Source organism: Neltuma alba, unplaced genomic scaffold, assembly GCF_004799145.2.
Source record: "Neltuma alba isolate B1F8T4 unplaced genomic scaffold, ASM479914v2 tig00011322_pilon, whole genome shotgun sequence".
NCBI lineage: Eukaryota > Viridiplantae > Streptophyta > Magnoliopsida > Fabales > Fabaceae > Neltuma > Neltuma alba.
Window position 1 is genome coordinate 658,915 of NW_021636029.1, and position 14,656 is coordinate 673,570.

At 31.5% G+C, this 14,656-nt stretch overlaps 1 protein-coding gene and 2 pseudogenes across 1 annotated transcript; all 3 read right to left on the reverse strand.

Moving 5' to 3' along the window:
- Window positions 1-745: 745 nt before the first annotated feature.
- Window positions 746-2,467, reverse strand: LOC114711847 (GDSL esterase/lipase 1-like). Its single transcript, XM_028896275.1, has 5 exons — window positions 2,200-2,467; window positions 2,004-2,125; window positions 1,617-1,847; window positions 1,264-1,516; window positions 746-1,055 (listed from the first exon to the last, which is right to left on the reverse strand). The coding sequence occupies exons 1-5, from the start codon at window positions 2,465-2,467 to the stop codon at window positions 820-822; spliced, it is 1,110 nt and encodes a 369-aa protein (XP_028752108.1). The 3' UTR covers window positions 746-819.
- Window positions 2,468-4,135: 1,668 nt separating this feature from the next.
- LOC114711850 (GDSL esterase/lipase 5-like) lies at window positions 4,136-5,572 on the reverse strand (annotated as a pseudogene).
- Window positions 5,573-7,505: 1,933 nt separating this feature from the next.
- LOC114711893 (GDSL esterase/lipase 5-like) lies at window positions 7,506-13,601 on the reverse strand (annotated as a pseudogene).
- Between the last annotated feature and the right edge of the window lie 1,055 nt (window positions 13,602-14,656).

Genomic DNA, 14,656 nt, shown 5'->3' on the forward strand with positions numbered 1-14,656 from the left:
TAGCAGGCATGCTTCTCTTCAAAATCTCTTCACTTTTGAAAAGAAAACGGTTGGGAATAAATTTTTTTTTTTTTTTGCTCTCTTCTCCTAGTTTTCCTCTCCATCAAAAAATAATGTCCAAGACAAAACTAACTCAGTCAGTCATCATTCCGGTTTTGTCTTTCTAGCCTCTCTTACATTGACCCGAATTTGAATGAAAAACATAACAATTAGCTAACTTAAATAACATTTACCTCAATACCGTTAATTCATATTCAGTTTGGTATGTAAGTTGGCAAACTATTAAAATTATTTACGTGATAAAACAAAATGAAGGAAAGGGGGGGCTGTTTGTAAGCAAACTCTGTCAAATGATAGGATTCAAGAGTCCCGAAAAAAATTACGACTGGGTTACGTTCCAACTATAGATTGATGCAGATCATATGACTGTTTTAATTATTATCAATCTCTCCCCGGTAATTCAGATCTTCAATATAACACTGAATTAGATAAGGCTCAATCATATAGATGTATGCGTGGATATATTGCAAGGGTATTTTGAAAAGTTGTTTTAAGGAGTACCAGAGATAACTTTAACAAGCATCTATACGATAACTTGGTCTTTGTGATTTTCAGATATATTTTAATTCTTATAGTCTGTAGTTTTCAATTTTAGGAATTCCTTATCGTAAGAGTTCATTTTGCAGGATACTAATTTATGAACCTTGAAATATTATTTCATCAATTTACATGCACTCATTTTCCTTCCACGAACATCTCCATCTCTTTTCTTTATTCTTCCTATCATCATATTGCAAATAAGAATTCCATAAGGAAGGATCATTGTTGAAACAATGCTTTCAGATTGTGAGGCCCAGTGATAGTGTGATTTCCATTCCATATGAATTGAGCAATAAGCTCATTAGCCCTTTCAGTGGGATGACCATAGTCAAAGAAGAAATATTCATTGGCATTCTCACACAACTCATAATGTTTCACGTCACTTTTGCCTCCACAATTGGGATATCCCCTGTAAGGCCCACTCCCACAGCATGCCATATCCCATTCTCTGAAACCTTCACAACAAATTAACCCACAAGAACGTTAGGTTAGTGATTAAGGCAAAGTCTAGAGCAACTAGAAATTTAATTGTGATAACAGAATGATAGATGACAAGGATCAAACTTTAGACCAATTGGTGAAAGACATTCAGATATATGTCAAAAGTTACTCTAACTTAGCTCAAAAACTTGACTTGAAGCCCAGCAATAGTTTAACACCTACCATATTTTGAAGGGTCATTCATCACTTCAACACCTATATCATACAAATTGGTAAGTGAATATTTGAATCCTTTAAGCTGTTTCTCCAACTTCTGAAGCTCAACTGCAAGTGCTCTGTTGTGCAGCTTCACTATTGCTGTAACTTCTTCTCTGCAAGGACCACTTCCATTGACTAGTAACTTAACCACTGGAGCACAACCCAAAGGTCCCAAAGTAAGAAACCCAAATTTCCTCCCTCCTTGGTTGTGTATTTCCTAGTAATCACAGATTGCAAAAGCAATTAGAAAGGTACAACATCGAGCACAGCATAAGAGAACTCAGAACATTGAGCTTTTCAGAAGTTTTCTAACACACTTTGACCACAGTTGTCAGGTTACCAATGACCATGTCCACAAAATTTTCAGGAGAGTTTGAAGCAACGACACTGGAGTTTTCGGTCAAAGAACCAAAGTAATCATTGGGTCCAACATATATCAAATAGACAGCTCTGGCCAGCAAGCTTTTGGTTTCTTCATGTTCTAGTTTCTGCCTCAGAACCTTGATCACTCTCTTGAAGTGACTTAGTTGAGCTTTTAGGTCTATCACCTGAAAAATAAATCAACCATATTATTAAGCTGTTATAACTATAATACGCTTTTTAATAGAAACTGCCTCCTACATGATCACATGTCCCTTCATGATCCTAAGTTATAAAAACATTTCAAGAATAATTTCAGATGAAAATCTCAAAGCATTGGATACTTGTCCTTGTTGAGTTTCAACTAAAGCTCCAGATCCCCCTGATGCAAAATTGACCCCATTGATGTATTCTTGATTACCAGGAAACAGATATGGTTGGATTAGTGGCAATTTAGCATACTCAGCTGCAAGGAAAAAGTCTCGGATTGTTAGTGGCATATGCCTTCAAGTTAAACTCATGCACATTTAGAATTCTTACAAATGAAATCTGGAATAACACGCCCATCAGAAAATCTGCCAGAAGGGAACTTGAAGAAGTTTTCCCCATATGGTGCATAATTTGCCTGAAAATCAGTACTGGTGTTGATGTAATTGTTGTTTCCAACATCAAATAGTGAATCTCCAAATACAAAAAAAGCATTTTGTTGTCTTGGAAGGCATATTTTGGCAAGGCATCCATTTGGAATAAGTACGATATTGGTTGCACAGAAAAGTAAGAAACAGAAATGCAATCTCAGACTTGCCATCTCTGTTTGAGTTCACTTAATGACTTGGCTTTTGAAATACAGTTATGCGCATCTGACACAAGTACATTTTCAATGTTACCTGTATAATGTTAATATGACTTATATATTACTTTTCTGAATTCAAACTTGAGAGTTGGGCACCATGAAATAGCTGCAAAAATCTTAGTGATGAAGCTATTTAAAATCACATATCTGAAAAGTGATATTGTTTTAGTTTATTGAATAATTAACTTTTAATACTTCATACTTTTATAAATAAATATTTGGCAAAGATTTTATTGACAAGTTTTTTTCTGGCTTCCTAAGTTGCGGTTTTGGATTTTTTTTTTTTTTTTGACTCAATGCTATTACAGAAGACAAAGTTTATTTTCTATATATTTCTTCTCCAATGCCGTTTCTCTCCATTATTTTGGTTGGATTAGAATTTCAAAATAGAAAAACAGAAATACATCAGAAACTTCTGATAAATATAGGTTTTCACTGTCTCGTCTGATGCATGCTGAATTAACCGGTAACATCAAACCGTATCATTCGACGTTTTGGCGATAAGGAAGTGAACTAAGACTCACCATCTCAGTTTCAATTAATGGTTGCAACGACTGTTAATAGAGACTACCGTAACACTCTTGAGGATAGCAAGCTTAAATTAGTTGGTGGTATGTTTCAATCTTGGATATGTTTGAATAAGTTTCTAATAAAATACCCGTCCGACGTTATGACATGTACACTTACGTACCGGATGAATGGTGTGTTTTTTTTTTTTTTTGGGACCTCAAATGAATGGGTTGACTTTTGAAACTCAACTTCTGCATGTGACAGAAATAGTTTTTCAATGTTATTTATATGAAGTTAACATGATTTTTATATTATTTTTTGCGTGTTCAAACTTGAAACTTGGGGATCAAGATATAGCTGCACAAACCTTAGTGATGAAGAATTTGAAAATAACATACCTGACAAAGTGATATTAGTCATTATATTGGAATACGTAATACTTAATACTCGATAAATGAAAATGATTTCATTAATTTAATATATGATTATTTGGCAAAGAGTTTATTATTCTCCAGTCAGAACATCATAGGGAAGACAATATTGTTTATGTTTCAAAGTCATTTTCATTTATCGAGTACCTAACTTGAATACAAAAAATCTCAATTAGTGCAAGCTTATAAAATACCCTCATATTCAAACTAAGTAGTTGAATATACATATAGTCTATGACAGATGACAAGTTCATTTTAACAACTTTTTTGACAGAAGGAAACATTGTATGATATTAGGATTATCATATTGTCCCATGTAATGCAAATCTTTGTCATCTTCACAGGTAAGTTTTTTGTGTGTGATTATTTTGAACTGGTTGTATCAAAAAATTAATGTAGTTTTAAGGAATATCAGAGGTAACTTCAACCAAGCATCTATAATAACTTGTTCTTTTAGATTTTCAGATATATATTCTTAAAGTCCTTAGTTGTCAGCTTCAGGAATTTCAAATTGTCGTTAGATTTCATTTTGCTGGAGACTAATTAATGAATCAAAATTATAGACAAGATATACATGACAATTGAAATTTTATTTCATCATTTTCCTTCTAGGAAATATCCCCATCTCTTTTCTTCATTCTTATTGTCATCATATTACAAATAAGAATTCCATAGGGTAGGATCATTGTTGAAATAGTGCTTTCACATTGTTAGGCCCAGTGAGAGTGTGATTTCCATTCCACATGGATTGGGCAACAATCTCCTGAGCGTTTTCAGAAAGATGAGTCGAGTCAAAGAAGAAATATTCCTTGGCATTCTCACACAGTTCATAATCTTTGACTTCTCTTTTCCCTCCACAACTGTAATATCCCCTGTAAAGCCCACTTCCACAGCATGCCTCGTTCGATTTGAAACCTTCCATGCAAATTAATCCAAAAAAACATTAGTTTAGTGATTGAATGACAAGAATCAAATCAAACTCTGGACCTGCTGGTAAAAGAGATTCTGATATAGTCAAAAACTACTCTAATTCAAAAACTTAACACCCACCATAGCTCGAAGGGTGATTTATCACTTCAAAACCTAAATCATATAAGTTAGTGAGTGAATATTTGAATCCTTCCAGCTGTTTCTCCAACTTCTGAAGCTCAACTGCAAGTGCACCGTTATGCAGCTTTGCTATTGCTGAAACTTCTTCTCTGCATATACCACTTCCATTCACCAGTAACCTAACAACTGGAGCACAGCCTAGAGGTCCCAAATTAAGAAGCCCAAATTTCCTCCCTCCTTGATTGTGTATTTTCTAGTAATCATAGAATGCATAGCAATTAGGAAGATGAAACACTAAGCACAGTGGGAACTCTGAACATTGAGCATTTGAGGAGTATTTTTACACACTTTGATCACAGTTGTCAGATTACCAATGACCATGTCCACATATGTTTCAGGAGAGCTTGAAGCACCACCGCTGGAGTTTTCTGTCGAAGAATCAAAATAATCATTGGATCCAATGTTTATCAAGTAGACAGCTCTGGCCAGCAAGCTTTTGGTTTTTCAGCTTCCAGTTTCTGCCTCAGGACCTTGACCACTTTCTTGAAGTGACTTAATTGAGTTTGTAGGTCTAAAACCTGAAAAATAAATCAACCTTACGGTTAAACTGTTGTATCTATAATACATTAAGTTGCTCATAAACAGCAAGGATAAGCATATCAAGCATAAAAAGCTCGAACCATAACATACCAGTTCTTTTCCAGTCTCAACTAAGGCCCCAGCACCCGCCGATGCAAAATTGGCCCCATCGATATATTCATGATTACCAGGAAACAGATATGGTTGGGTTAATGGCACTTTAGCATACTCAGCTGCAATAGAAGTTCTCAGATTGTTAATATTATGTTTCTTCAAGTTAAACTCACAGACATTTAAAATTCTTACCAATGTAATCTGGAACAAGACGTCCATCAGAAAATCTGCCAGAAGGGTACTTAAAGAAGTTTACCCCTTATGGTGCATAATTTGCCTGATAATCAGCGCTGGAGTTGATGTAATTGTTGTTTCCAACATCAAATAGCGAATCTCCAAACACAAATAAAGCAACATGTTCTTTTGGAAGGCACATTGCGGCGAGGCAGCCATTTGGAATCATTATAATACTGCTTGCCAGAAAAGTAAGAAACAGAAATGGAATCTCAGACTTCACATCTCAGTTTCAATTCAATTAATGGCTTGGCTTTTGAAATCCTATCTATGTATGTAACATGAATACTTTTCGTGTTTATATATTTACCTAAAGTCGGTATGATTTGCATATTAGTTTTTTGTGTCCAAATATGAATCATGGCCGCCAAGGCATTTCTGCAGAAATCTTGCTATCTTAGTCCTGACGCACTTGAAATTAACATATTGAGGAGTGATATTATTATCTTTGAACACTTCATACTCATTGGCAAGAATTTTTCACTAATTTTAGCTATAAATATTTGGCCAAGATTTTATTATTCTCTACTCAAAACAGACAATTATAAGTCAGTTTTGTTTATGTTTCAAAGCCATATTCATTTATTGAATATGTAACTTAAAATTTTCAGCTAATCCAAACCTATAAAATGATCCTTGTATTCAAACTAAGGAATTCAATATACTACCTCTAGTCCTAATTAGAGGAACCCATTGACTAATTTAAGGAGATTAATAAAGTAAGTTGAGTTAATTACTTGTCTTAAATAGGTATTGTCTTTTCTAAAATATCCTTACTAATTAAGTGTATTGGCTAAAATTACCATTGTTAGAAGAATTATTTTGAAAAAATATATATAAATATGAGAAACAAAGTGGATTAGGATCTTATATTTAGGATCAAAATAAAAATCAAATAAGGTCTTATATTAAGGATCGGAGGTAGTATTTTTAGTCTATGATAGAGGACAAGTTTTAATAATTCTTTTTATAAAAGAAAGCATGATGACAAGTTCATTTTAACAATTTTTTTTTATAGAAAGAAACATGTCATAGATGTATGACATGTCAGGTCTAAACATTATGTTTAGCCTCTGTGCAATAGAAAAAGTTGATCTTATCCCTAAAAGATTTTTTCAAACAAATTAGTCCTTCAGAATGTTATCTTCTCAAGTTAGACTTTGTGGGATTGCTTTTCTTTTCACTTGTTTTTTTGTCCGCTTAAAGAATAAGAGATTAAATAGACAAATTGATTCCCATGAATTTGATTGATAAATGGACAAAAATAACAGAAAAAAGAAAAAAGATTGTTAACATTATCTTTAGAGGATGATACTATATACATCCAACTCACTGACAAGAAAGCCTACCGTTTTTATTAATTTTTCTATGTCGGAAAAAAAATTAAAAAAGGAAAAAGGAAAAGAAATGCAGTTCCTAAAGTAAAGAGAACTTTAACGAGCATCTATAATTTATGAATCAAAGTTATAAACAAGATATAAACGTTGAAATATTATTTCATCAATTTACATACAGTCATTTTCCTTCTAGGAAACATTTCCATCTCTTTTGCAAGGGCAAGCAGCCATTTAGCATCAGTATGATATTGCTTGCACAGGTAAGTAAGAAACAGAAATGGACTATCAGACTTTCCAACTCAGTTTCACTTTACTAAATGGCCTGGCTTTTGAAATCCGACCTATGTGTATGTGACACGACTGCTTTTTGTGTTTATATATATGAAGCTGGTATGATTTACATGTTACTTTTTGGTGTTCACACATGAACCTTGGGCAACAAGACATTTCTGCAGAAGTCTTAGACATATAGCATTTGAAAATAACACATCTGAGGAGTGATATTATTCCAGTTCATTGTATCACTATCATTATTATCTTTGAACACTTCATACTTATTGACAATAATTTTTCATTAATTTCATATATAAATATTTAGCAAAGATTTTATTATTCTCAAGTCAAAACAGACATTTAGAAGTCAGTTTCGTGTACGTTTCAAAGTCATCTTCGTTTATTGAAGATGTAACTAGGATGAAAAAATTTCCATTAGTGCAAGCCTATAAAATGATCCTCATATTCAAACTGGAATTGAATATACTTAAAGACTATGATAGATGACAAGTTTTAACAACTCCTTTGATAGAAGACAACAAGTCATATAATACTAGGCATATTGTCCCAAGTACAAATCTTGGTTATACTAATTTCAGGGGTTCGGTTTCCTTTTTATTTCCGCTCATGAATGACTTGTCAAGTTAGTTTTTTTTTTTTTTTTGTCCCCATTATACAAGAAAGCCTAGTGATTTTATTAATTTTTGCTTGTGTGAAAATTAGAAACAAAAGAAAAAAATTACAAATCTTGAAAGAGATCCCTCAAAGTGTAAGGCTTGACTGTATTGGGGTTGGACTTATGAGTACCCCAGAGTCGAGCAGCAAACTGTTTGTAAGCAGATTCTGTGAAATGGAAGGAGTCCCAAAACAAGTAGTGACTTGGTTCCTCACACAGTTCAAATTGCTTCTGTCCTCTTCTTCCTCCACAACTTGACTCTCCTCTGTATGGCCCTGATCCACAACATGCTCTTTTTCCTTCCTTCAAACCTTCATCATCCACAACTTCCACATCAATTACTCAATAAAAAGACAGATCCAATATTATGCTAAAGAATCAAATCTCACCATTCATTGAAATATGCTAAAAGAGCACTTTCTTTAAATGGAGGGGGGGAAGGATAGAGACATAAAGTGGGTCCAACTTCTAATGATGTGGATCCCACATTTAGGGAAGGGAGTTTAAATTGTTCATGAGTATGAATATTTTACCAAATTTAGAGGGATGAATGATCCTTTGAATGGCATCGGTATGGACATCATAGAGAGAATATTTGAAGCCTGGAAGGTGTTTGTGCAATTGCAAGAGAGCAAGAGAGAGAGCTCGGTTGTGTGAAACAGCAAGCTGTGAGAGTTGATGAAAGCAAGTTCCATTTGCACTTGATCAAGCAATCTGGTTCTGGGAAGACATCCCAATGGCAAGCAGTTTATAACGCCAAATTTCCTTCCTCCTCTGTTGTATATATCCTGTGCAGTCATTTGCAGACCATTATGAACTCAACCACTTTCTTTGCATTGCTTTGTAGATTTTGTCAGTATGATGAACAAGTGATGGTACCTGGACGACAGAAGTGAAGTTACCAATGACCATGGAAACGTAGTGGGAAGGAGAGAAAGAGTTGAAGAATTCTGAAGAAGTGAGGAAGGGGCTGAGGTAATCATTATTGCCAATGCTAAATAAGTAAACTGCTTTTGATATCACTTGTTTGCCTTTCTTTGTTCCTAATTCCTGCCTCAGCCTCCTCTCTACTTTCCTGAAGTATTGTGCTTGCGTCCTCAGGGGAATCACCTTCATGCATTTTCATGATTTGTACGTTCAAACTCACAAGCCACAAGAGGCAAATTAAAGACAGATAGACGTATCATTTAATTAGGTCTCATACCTAGTTAATTAGGAGTAAGTGTATCAAAAAATTAATTAATTAAGAGTAACTTCCCCATAATTACTTTGATGTTTGACATTTCATCACATGCACCTACCTGTGTTTGGATTCTCTCATAATCTTTCTTTTTCTTTTTCTTTTTCTTCTCAGAATCTTATTTTCACCATTAGATTAAATAATGAATGGTTTAGGTTTTATATTTTATAAAATTATTATTATAACATTACATAAATATGAGAGAGAAGGTGAATATCTGCTTTTAAAATATCGAATATAAACCATTTATTATTCGATCCAACAGTAAAGATGAGATTCTGAGAAGAAAAGGAGAAAGAAGGATTCTGAGAGTATCCAAACCCGCACCTACCTCACAATTGTGGACATCAACATTATATTCAATCCCGCCTCTTACACAAATGGATCTTTTATTTGGCAATCAAAAAAATTAGGGATAAAGATTTTAGGGGCAAAAATATTTTTCACCTAGCCATTAACAATTTTTATATTAGATATATTCTTAAACATTTAAATATTAAATAAATATAAATATTCTAATATTACAAGAGATCCAATTAATTGTCAATTTTTCTATTTTATCCCTAAATTGTTTTTCAAATTGAGGTGAATTGCGGTAAGCTTGTGACTAAAATTAGAAATAATAACCAAATTTATTCAAGCTACCGGCAGAAGTTAGGATAAAGTGCTTGCAAAAGTCAAAGATCCAAATCTTTCTATATAACACAAAAAAAGTTTCAACTTCAAATTCTCTTATATAATCAAAAAGATAATTAGTCATTTAAATATATTTATAAACAAGGATTTAAAATTTTTAAATTATTTTGAGTGATTCAAAAAGGGAAAAAATCTTAGATTAATATTTTTGTATACTTTAATTTTTTAATCTTTAAATAATTTGAAAAAACATTAAAATTCGTGGTGTTCAGCATAACATCTTTAATTTGAAGTCTTTGATTATGGTGGCAAAACAAAAAGAGAAGTCTTTGATTATAATTTTGCTATAAAAATTGCCTTCCATTTATTCATAAAAAACTTTAAAAAAATTGAACTTCTTGAAAATTATAATATTGTAAAGTGATGCAGTTAAAGACAACAAAAACCAAAATGTTTTTTATGTGTAAACAAAAATGCAAAGCATATAATGAAGCTATAGCTAGTAGCAATAGTAATAATATTAAAAAAATTAAGAAGAAAAAGTCTTTCTCTTTTTTTTCTTTTTTCTTGACTGGAGAAGAAGAAAAAGTATCTAAGTTATACTACCCTCGGTCCTAATTATAAGAGCCAGTTGATTAATTTAAAAAAATTAGGAAAAGAAGTTAAGTTAGTTATTTATAATAAATAGGTGTTGTCTTTCTTAAAATATCCTTGCTAATCAAGTATGTTAACTAAACTATAATTATTAAAAGGACTATCTTAAAAAAATTAAGTAAATATGAGAGACAAAATAAATTAGAATTTTATATTTAGAACCAACATAAAAATTAAATAAGATTTTATATTAAAGATTACACTAGTAACTCATCCACGTACACTTTCCCTGCGTTGTCAGTTGCTTTTCTGAAAGTGAGCTATAAAGTATTTAACACTTCTCATATTCTTTGGGTTTGAAACATTTACATCTTTTTTTGGTCAAAATAAAACATTTATGTCTTTTCACATTTCACCGCATCTTTATCATATGAATTATGAAGTAGCTGAAAATGACTTTTTCATAATCTTCAATGTTTAATTATTTTGTAGACTTTAAAAAAAATATTTAAATAAAGCATACGTGGCAAGATCATTAGGTACATGCCTTCATTCCTATGTTAAATATGTAAGACGATAACTTGCGATACTTAATTACAAGCACAGAAACTATCCTAATAATTAATAATTTATTAATTTTTTTTGATAACTAATAATTTATTAAATTGTTTAGAGGACAAAACAACAAGTGAAACGAATATATTTATCACTATTAGATTCTTTCATATCGTGCAATGCAGGAAATGGAAATTAATATGACAAAATATTTTCAGAATAAAACATTAATTTGAAAAAAGTTAGATTAAAAATTCAAAAAAAAAATTAAAATAGTGAGAATAGGTAAAAATTAAAAATAATAAAATAAAATAAAATCTGTTAGGCCTACAAGTCATACTATCCATATGGCTTGGGAATTATAAATTATGCCGCATTATCCACGAGCTCACAATAGTGGAAATAAGAAGGAAATAAACTTTGAGATCAAGCATATAATTTATAAATACTACCTATGGTCCTTAATATAAAATGTTGTTTGACTTTTATTTTGATTCTAAATATAAAATCCCAATCTACTTTATCTATCATATTTATCCATTTTTTTAAAATAGTCCTTTAATAATAGTAGTTCTAGATAACAAACTTGATTAATAAGGATATTTTAAGAAAAACAACACTTATTCATTAAAAATAACTAACTTAACTAAGTTATTTAATCTTCTCAAATTAGTCAACTGAATCTTATAATTAGGACCGGAGGTAGTAACATTGATATAGTCAATATCAATTGATGTTAGTATGAGCATATAAAAACTGTATATCTCCCTTAATATAAAAGTTACTTAATTAATTTAAATATATTAAAAAATTAATTAAATTAGTTATTTATAATAAATATGAGTTGATTACATTTTTAATCATAACTACCTTTAGATGGAACCCTTTGACATATATAATCAATATTCAATAAGAATACTTTAGAAAATGAATTATTAGGAGACAAACTGTATTGAAGTCTTATTTTTAAAACTAAGTTCAATTTTTCAACTAACTCTTATATTAAAGACTAGAGATAAAATAAAAATTAATAATAAATTGAATTTTTAACTAGTGAGATTAATTTTTCAAACACTACGCAATGCAATATACACTGAACGCAAATCTTTTTTGAAAATGAATTAATAGTACGAAGGCGAAAAATGTTTCATATTGTTTTATTTACATAATTTACCTAATTTTTCAATTATGATATGTCTTAATAATAAAAATATAAAAGTAAATCAATTACTGCATATAACATTATAGGTTTAAAAGTAGATGAAAAAGACTGATTCTATACATATTCCCAACTCTAAAACCCTTTTTCTTTATTACACTCTCACATCCTCTAAAACATACTACTTCCATCCTTAATATTAATATAAAAGCTAGTTTATTAATCTAAATAGATTTAAAAAATTAGTTAAATTAGTTATTTGTAATAAATAGGTATTGTCTTTTTTAAAATATTCTTGTTAATCAAGTATATTAGCTAGAACTACTATTATTACACGAACTACTTTGAGAAAAAATAAATAAATATGAAAAATAAAATAAATTGAGATCTTATATTTAGAAAAAAAATCAAGTAAGTTAATATATTAATGACCAGAGGTGGTACTTCAAATAGAAAGGTTTAAGATTGGTTTCTATGTAGGCCAAACATGAATCTCATTTAGTTCCTTTGTATAAATTTTTTTCCTTGTACTGTAAAGTAGTATTGATTGTTTTCTTGCGCATTAAAAAAAAAATGAGAACAAAGTAGAAGGGAAAACTTCCCAATTTATTTTTTTAAAGAGTTTTTCTTCCCAGTATATTTTCAATTTTCTCCATCCAAACTAAAGCCTAAAGTTTGATAGTTTTGTGGCAAAAAAAAAAAGAAGGTTTAATAGTATTAGTCAGACAGAACATAATTAGATTAAGGGGTATTTGGATTCCTTTAAAAAAAAAATACTTCCTCCGGTCTTTTTTAAAGCAATAAATATTAAAAATTAAACCATTTTTTTTAACTATATCCTTACTAAATGAGTCAGTAAATAAGAAAAATACATACTATAGCAATGAGATAAAGAATTAAAGACAATAAAATACCAAAAAAAAACTGACGAAGAGAGAGTAGAAAATTAATTAAGAGTAAAATTGATAAAACGTATGTAATTTTCAGATAATGTTTAATAGGATCTTATAAAAAGGACCAGGTCAATTTAAATTTTGAGATCTTATATATACGAAGGAAGAAAATATTTTCATGCAAATTAAGATAATTTTTTTCATATATTTATCTCATACTCTAATAAAGCCACTTCTAAAAACTAATCCAAACACAATCGAACTTAGAGGGAAAAAACACAGAAGACTGAAAGGAATTTACTTACCGAACCTTCAAAGGTTTGAAGAAGAGCACCAGCACCAGCCGAAGCAAAATTGACTCCATTGTGATAGTTCCTATTCCCAGGTTGCAGAAACGGCGCAATCAATGGCAGATTTGCATATTCAGCTTCACCCACAACAAATCAAACCTTAAGCTAACCAAATCCCACAATCCCAATTCCACTCAAAGCCCCACCAACAAACACTGAAAGGATCTGGAAGCTCATGTTATGTTACCTATGAAATCCGATATGAGGCGGCCGTCGGAGAACCTGCCGGTGGGGAAGTTGAAGTAGGTTTCGCCGTAAGGCCAGAAATTGGCCTGGTCCAGAGCTGTCGTGTTGATGTAATTGTTGTTTCCTGCGTCCAACAAGGAATCTCCGAAGATGAAGAAGGCAGCTTTGCTTGTGGTTCTGCGATGACTCTGTTTGCTCCCATGGCCTCGAGATGGGAAGAACAGGACGAAGAAGAAGAAGAAGAAGACGACAAGGGCTTCTAGCTTCTTCATGATGATGAGTAGCTTCTTTTTATGATTTGATCACAAAGCCAGGCTTCACGTTGGCCCTTTTATAAGTAATACGACTCTGTTTCTGTTAATTAATGACTGTGTTTCTGTGTGAGAGAGTTCTGCAAGATTTAGTCAACGCAAATGCAAGAGACTTTTGAGTTTCAGAAATGAGTGACCAATGTTGGTTAATTATGAAATTAACTTAGAAATTATTCTTATTTAATTTCATAACATTTATTTTTTTATTTTTCTGAAAGCCTTTGTAAGTACATATTAATTGAGCCAATAGCTTTATGACTCAGTAATATGAAGGTTTTAGTGAGGCGTGGTAGATTTGATCCTTCTACAATATCACTATTAGAATCTCTAAATTAAAAAATACATATTAATTGTGCTTAAAATATTATTACTTTACTTTGATTTATAGTCTATAAATAATTTATATAATTACTGCTAATACTCTACTAATCCCTAGCTGGTACCTCCTTGGGAGGAATAAATGAGATTTCCAACGAAAGGTTCAGACCTACAACACCTTGAAAAGATTAGTTTTTCCCCTAATTTGAGATCATACTTTTTTTTTTGGATCCAATAGATCATATATATTAATTCGAGGGTGATTTTTTTTATTAACAAAGACAAAAAAAAAGCAAAACAATTATTCAAACAAAAAAATTACTTATGCTAATTATAAATAAAATAATATGATTGCCATGTAATATCGGATTATGTAGTAATAATAAAAAACTGTATTTTTTTGACCAACTGGAATTAAGGTTTTAAAAATATGTTAGTCTACACGTAAGAGTATTATTTTGCAAAATGGAGATTTATTATAATATTGATTAGGTGTTTACTGTGAAGACTTTTTTTTTTGGGAAAAAAGGGCATGAAAAAAATGATGCGGAGAGAAGAGCATTTGCATATGAACGTGTTGAACGGAAGCGCAGGCTGTCATGTCACGTCGCTTTCGCTTACAAATGGGGTTCGAGGGTACAACGTGTCACCGCCTTGTTGGACTGTAACTCTTCTATGTTCCCATAACTTTCCCCACT

What these genes read in the sequence shown, in the direction of transcription:
- LOC114711847 (XM_028896275.1), bottom strand. Translation starts at nt 2,467, where the DNA reads ATGGCAAGTCTGAGATTGCATTTCTGTTTCTTACTTTTCTGTGCAACC. An exon ending in TTGAAACTCAACAAGGACAA is followed by an intron (nt 1,848 to 2,003) that starts GTATCCAATGCT and finishes TTTATTTTTCAG; the next exon opens with GTGATAGACCTAAAAGCTCA. An exon ending in GAATGACCCTTCAAAATATG is followed by an intron (nt 1,056 to 1,263) that starts GTAGGTGTTAAA and finishes TTTGTTGTGAAG; the next exon opens with GTTTCAGAGAATGGGATATG.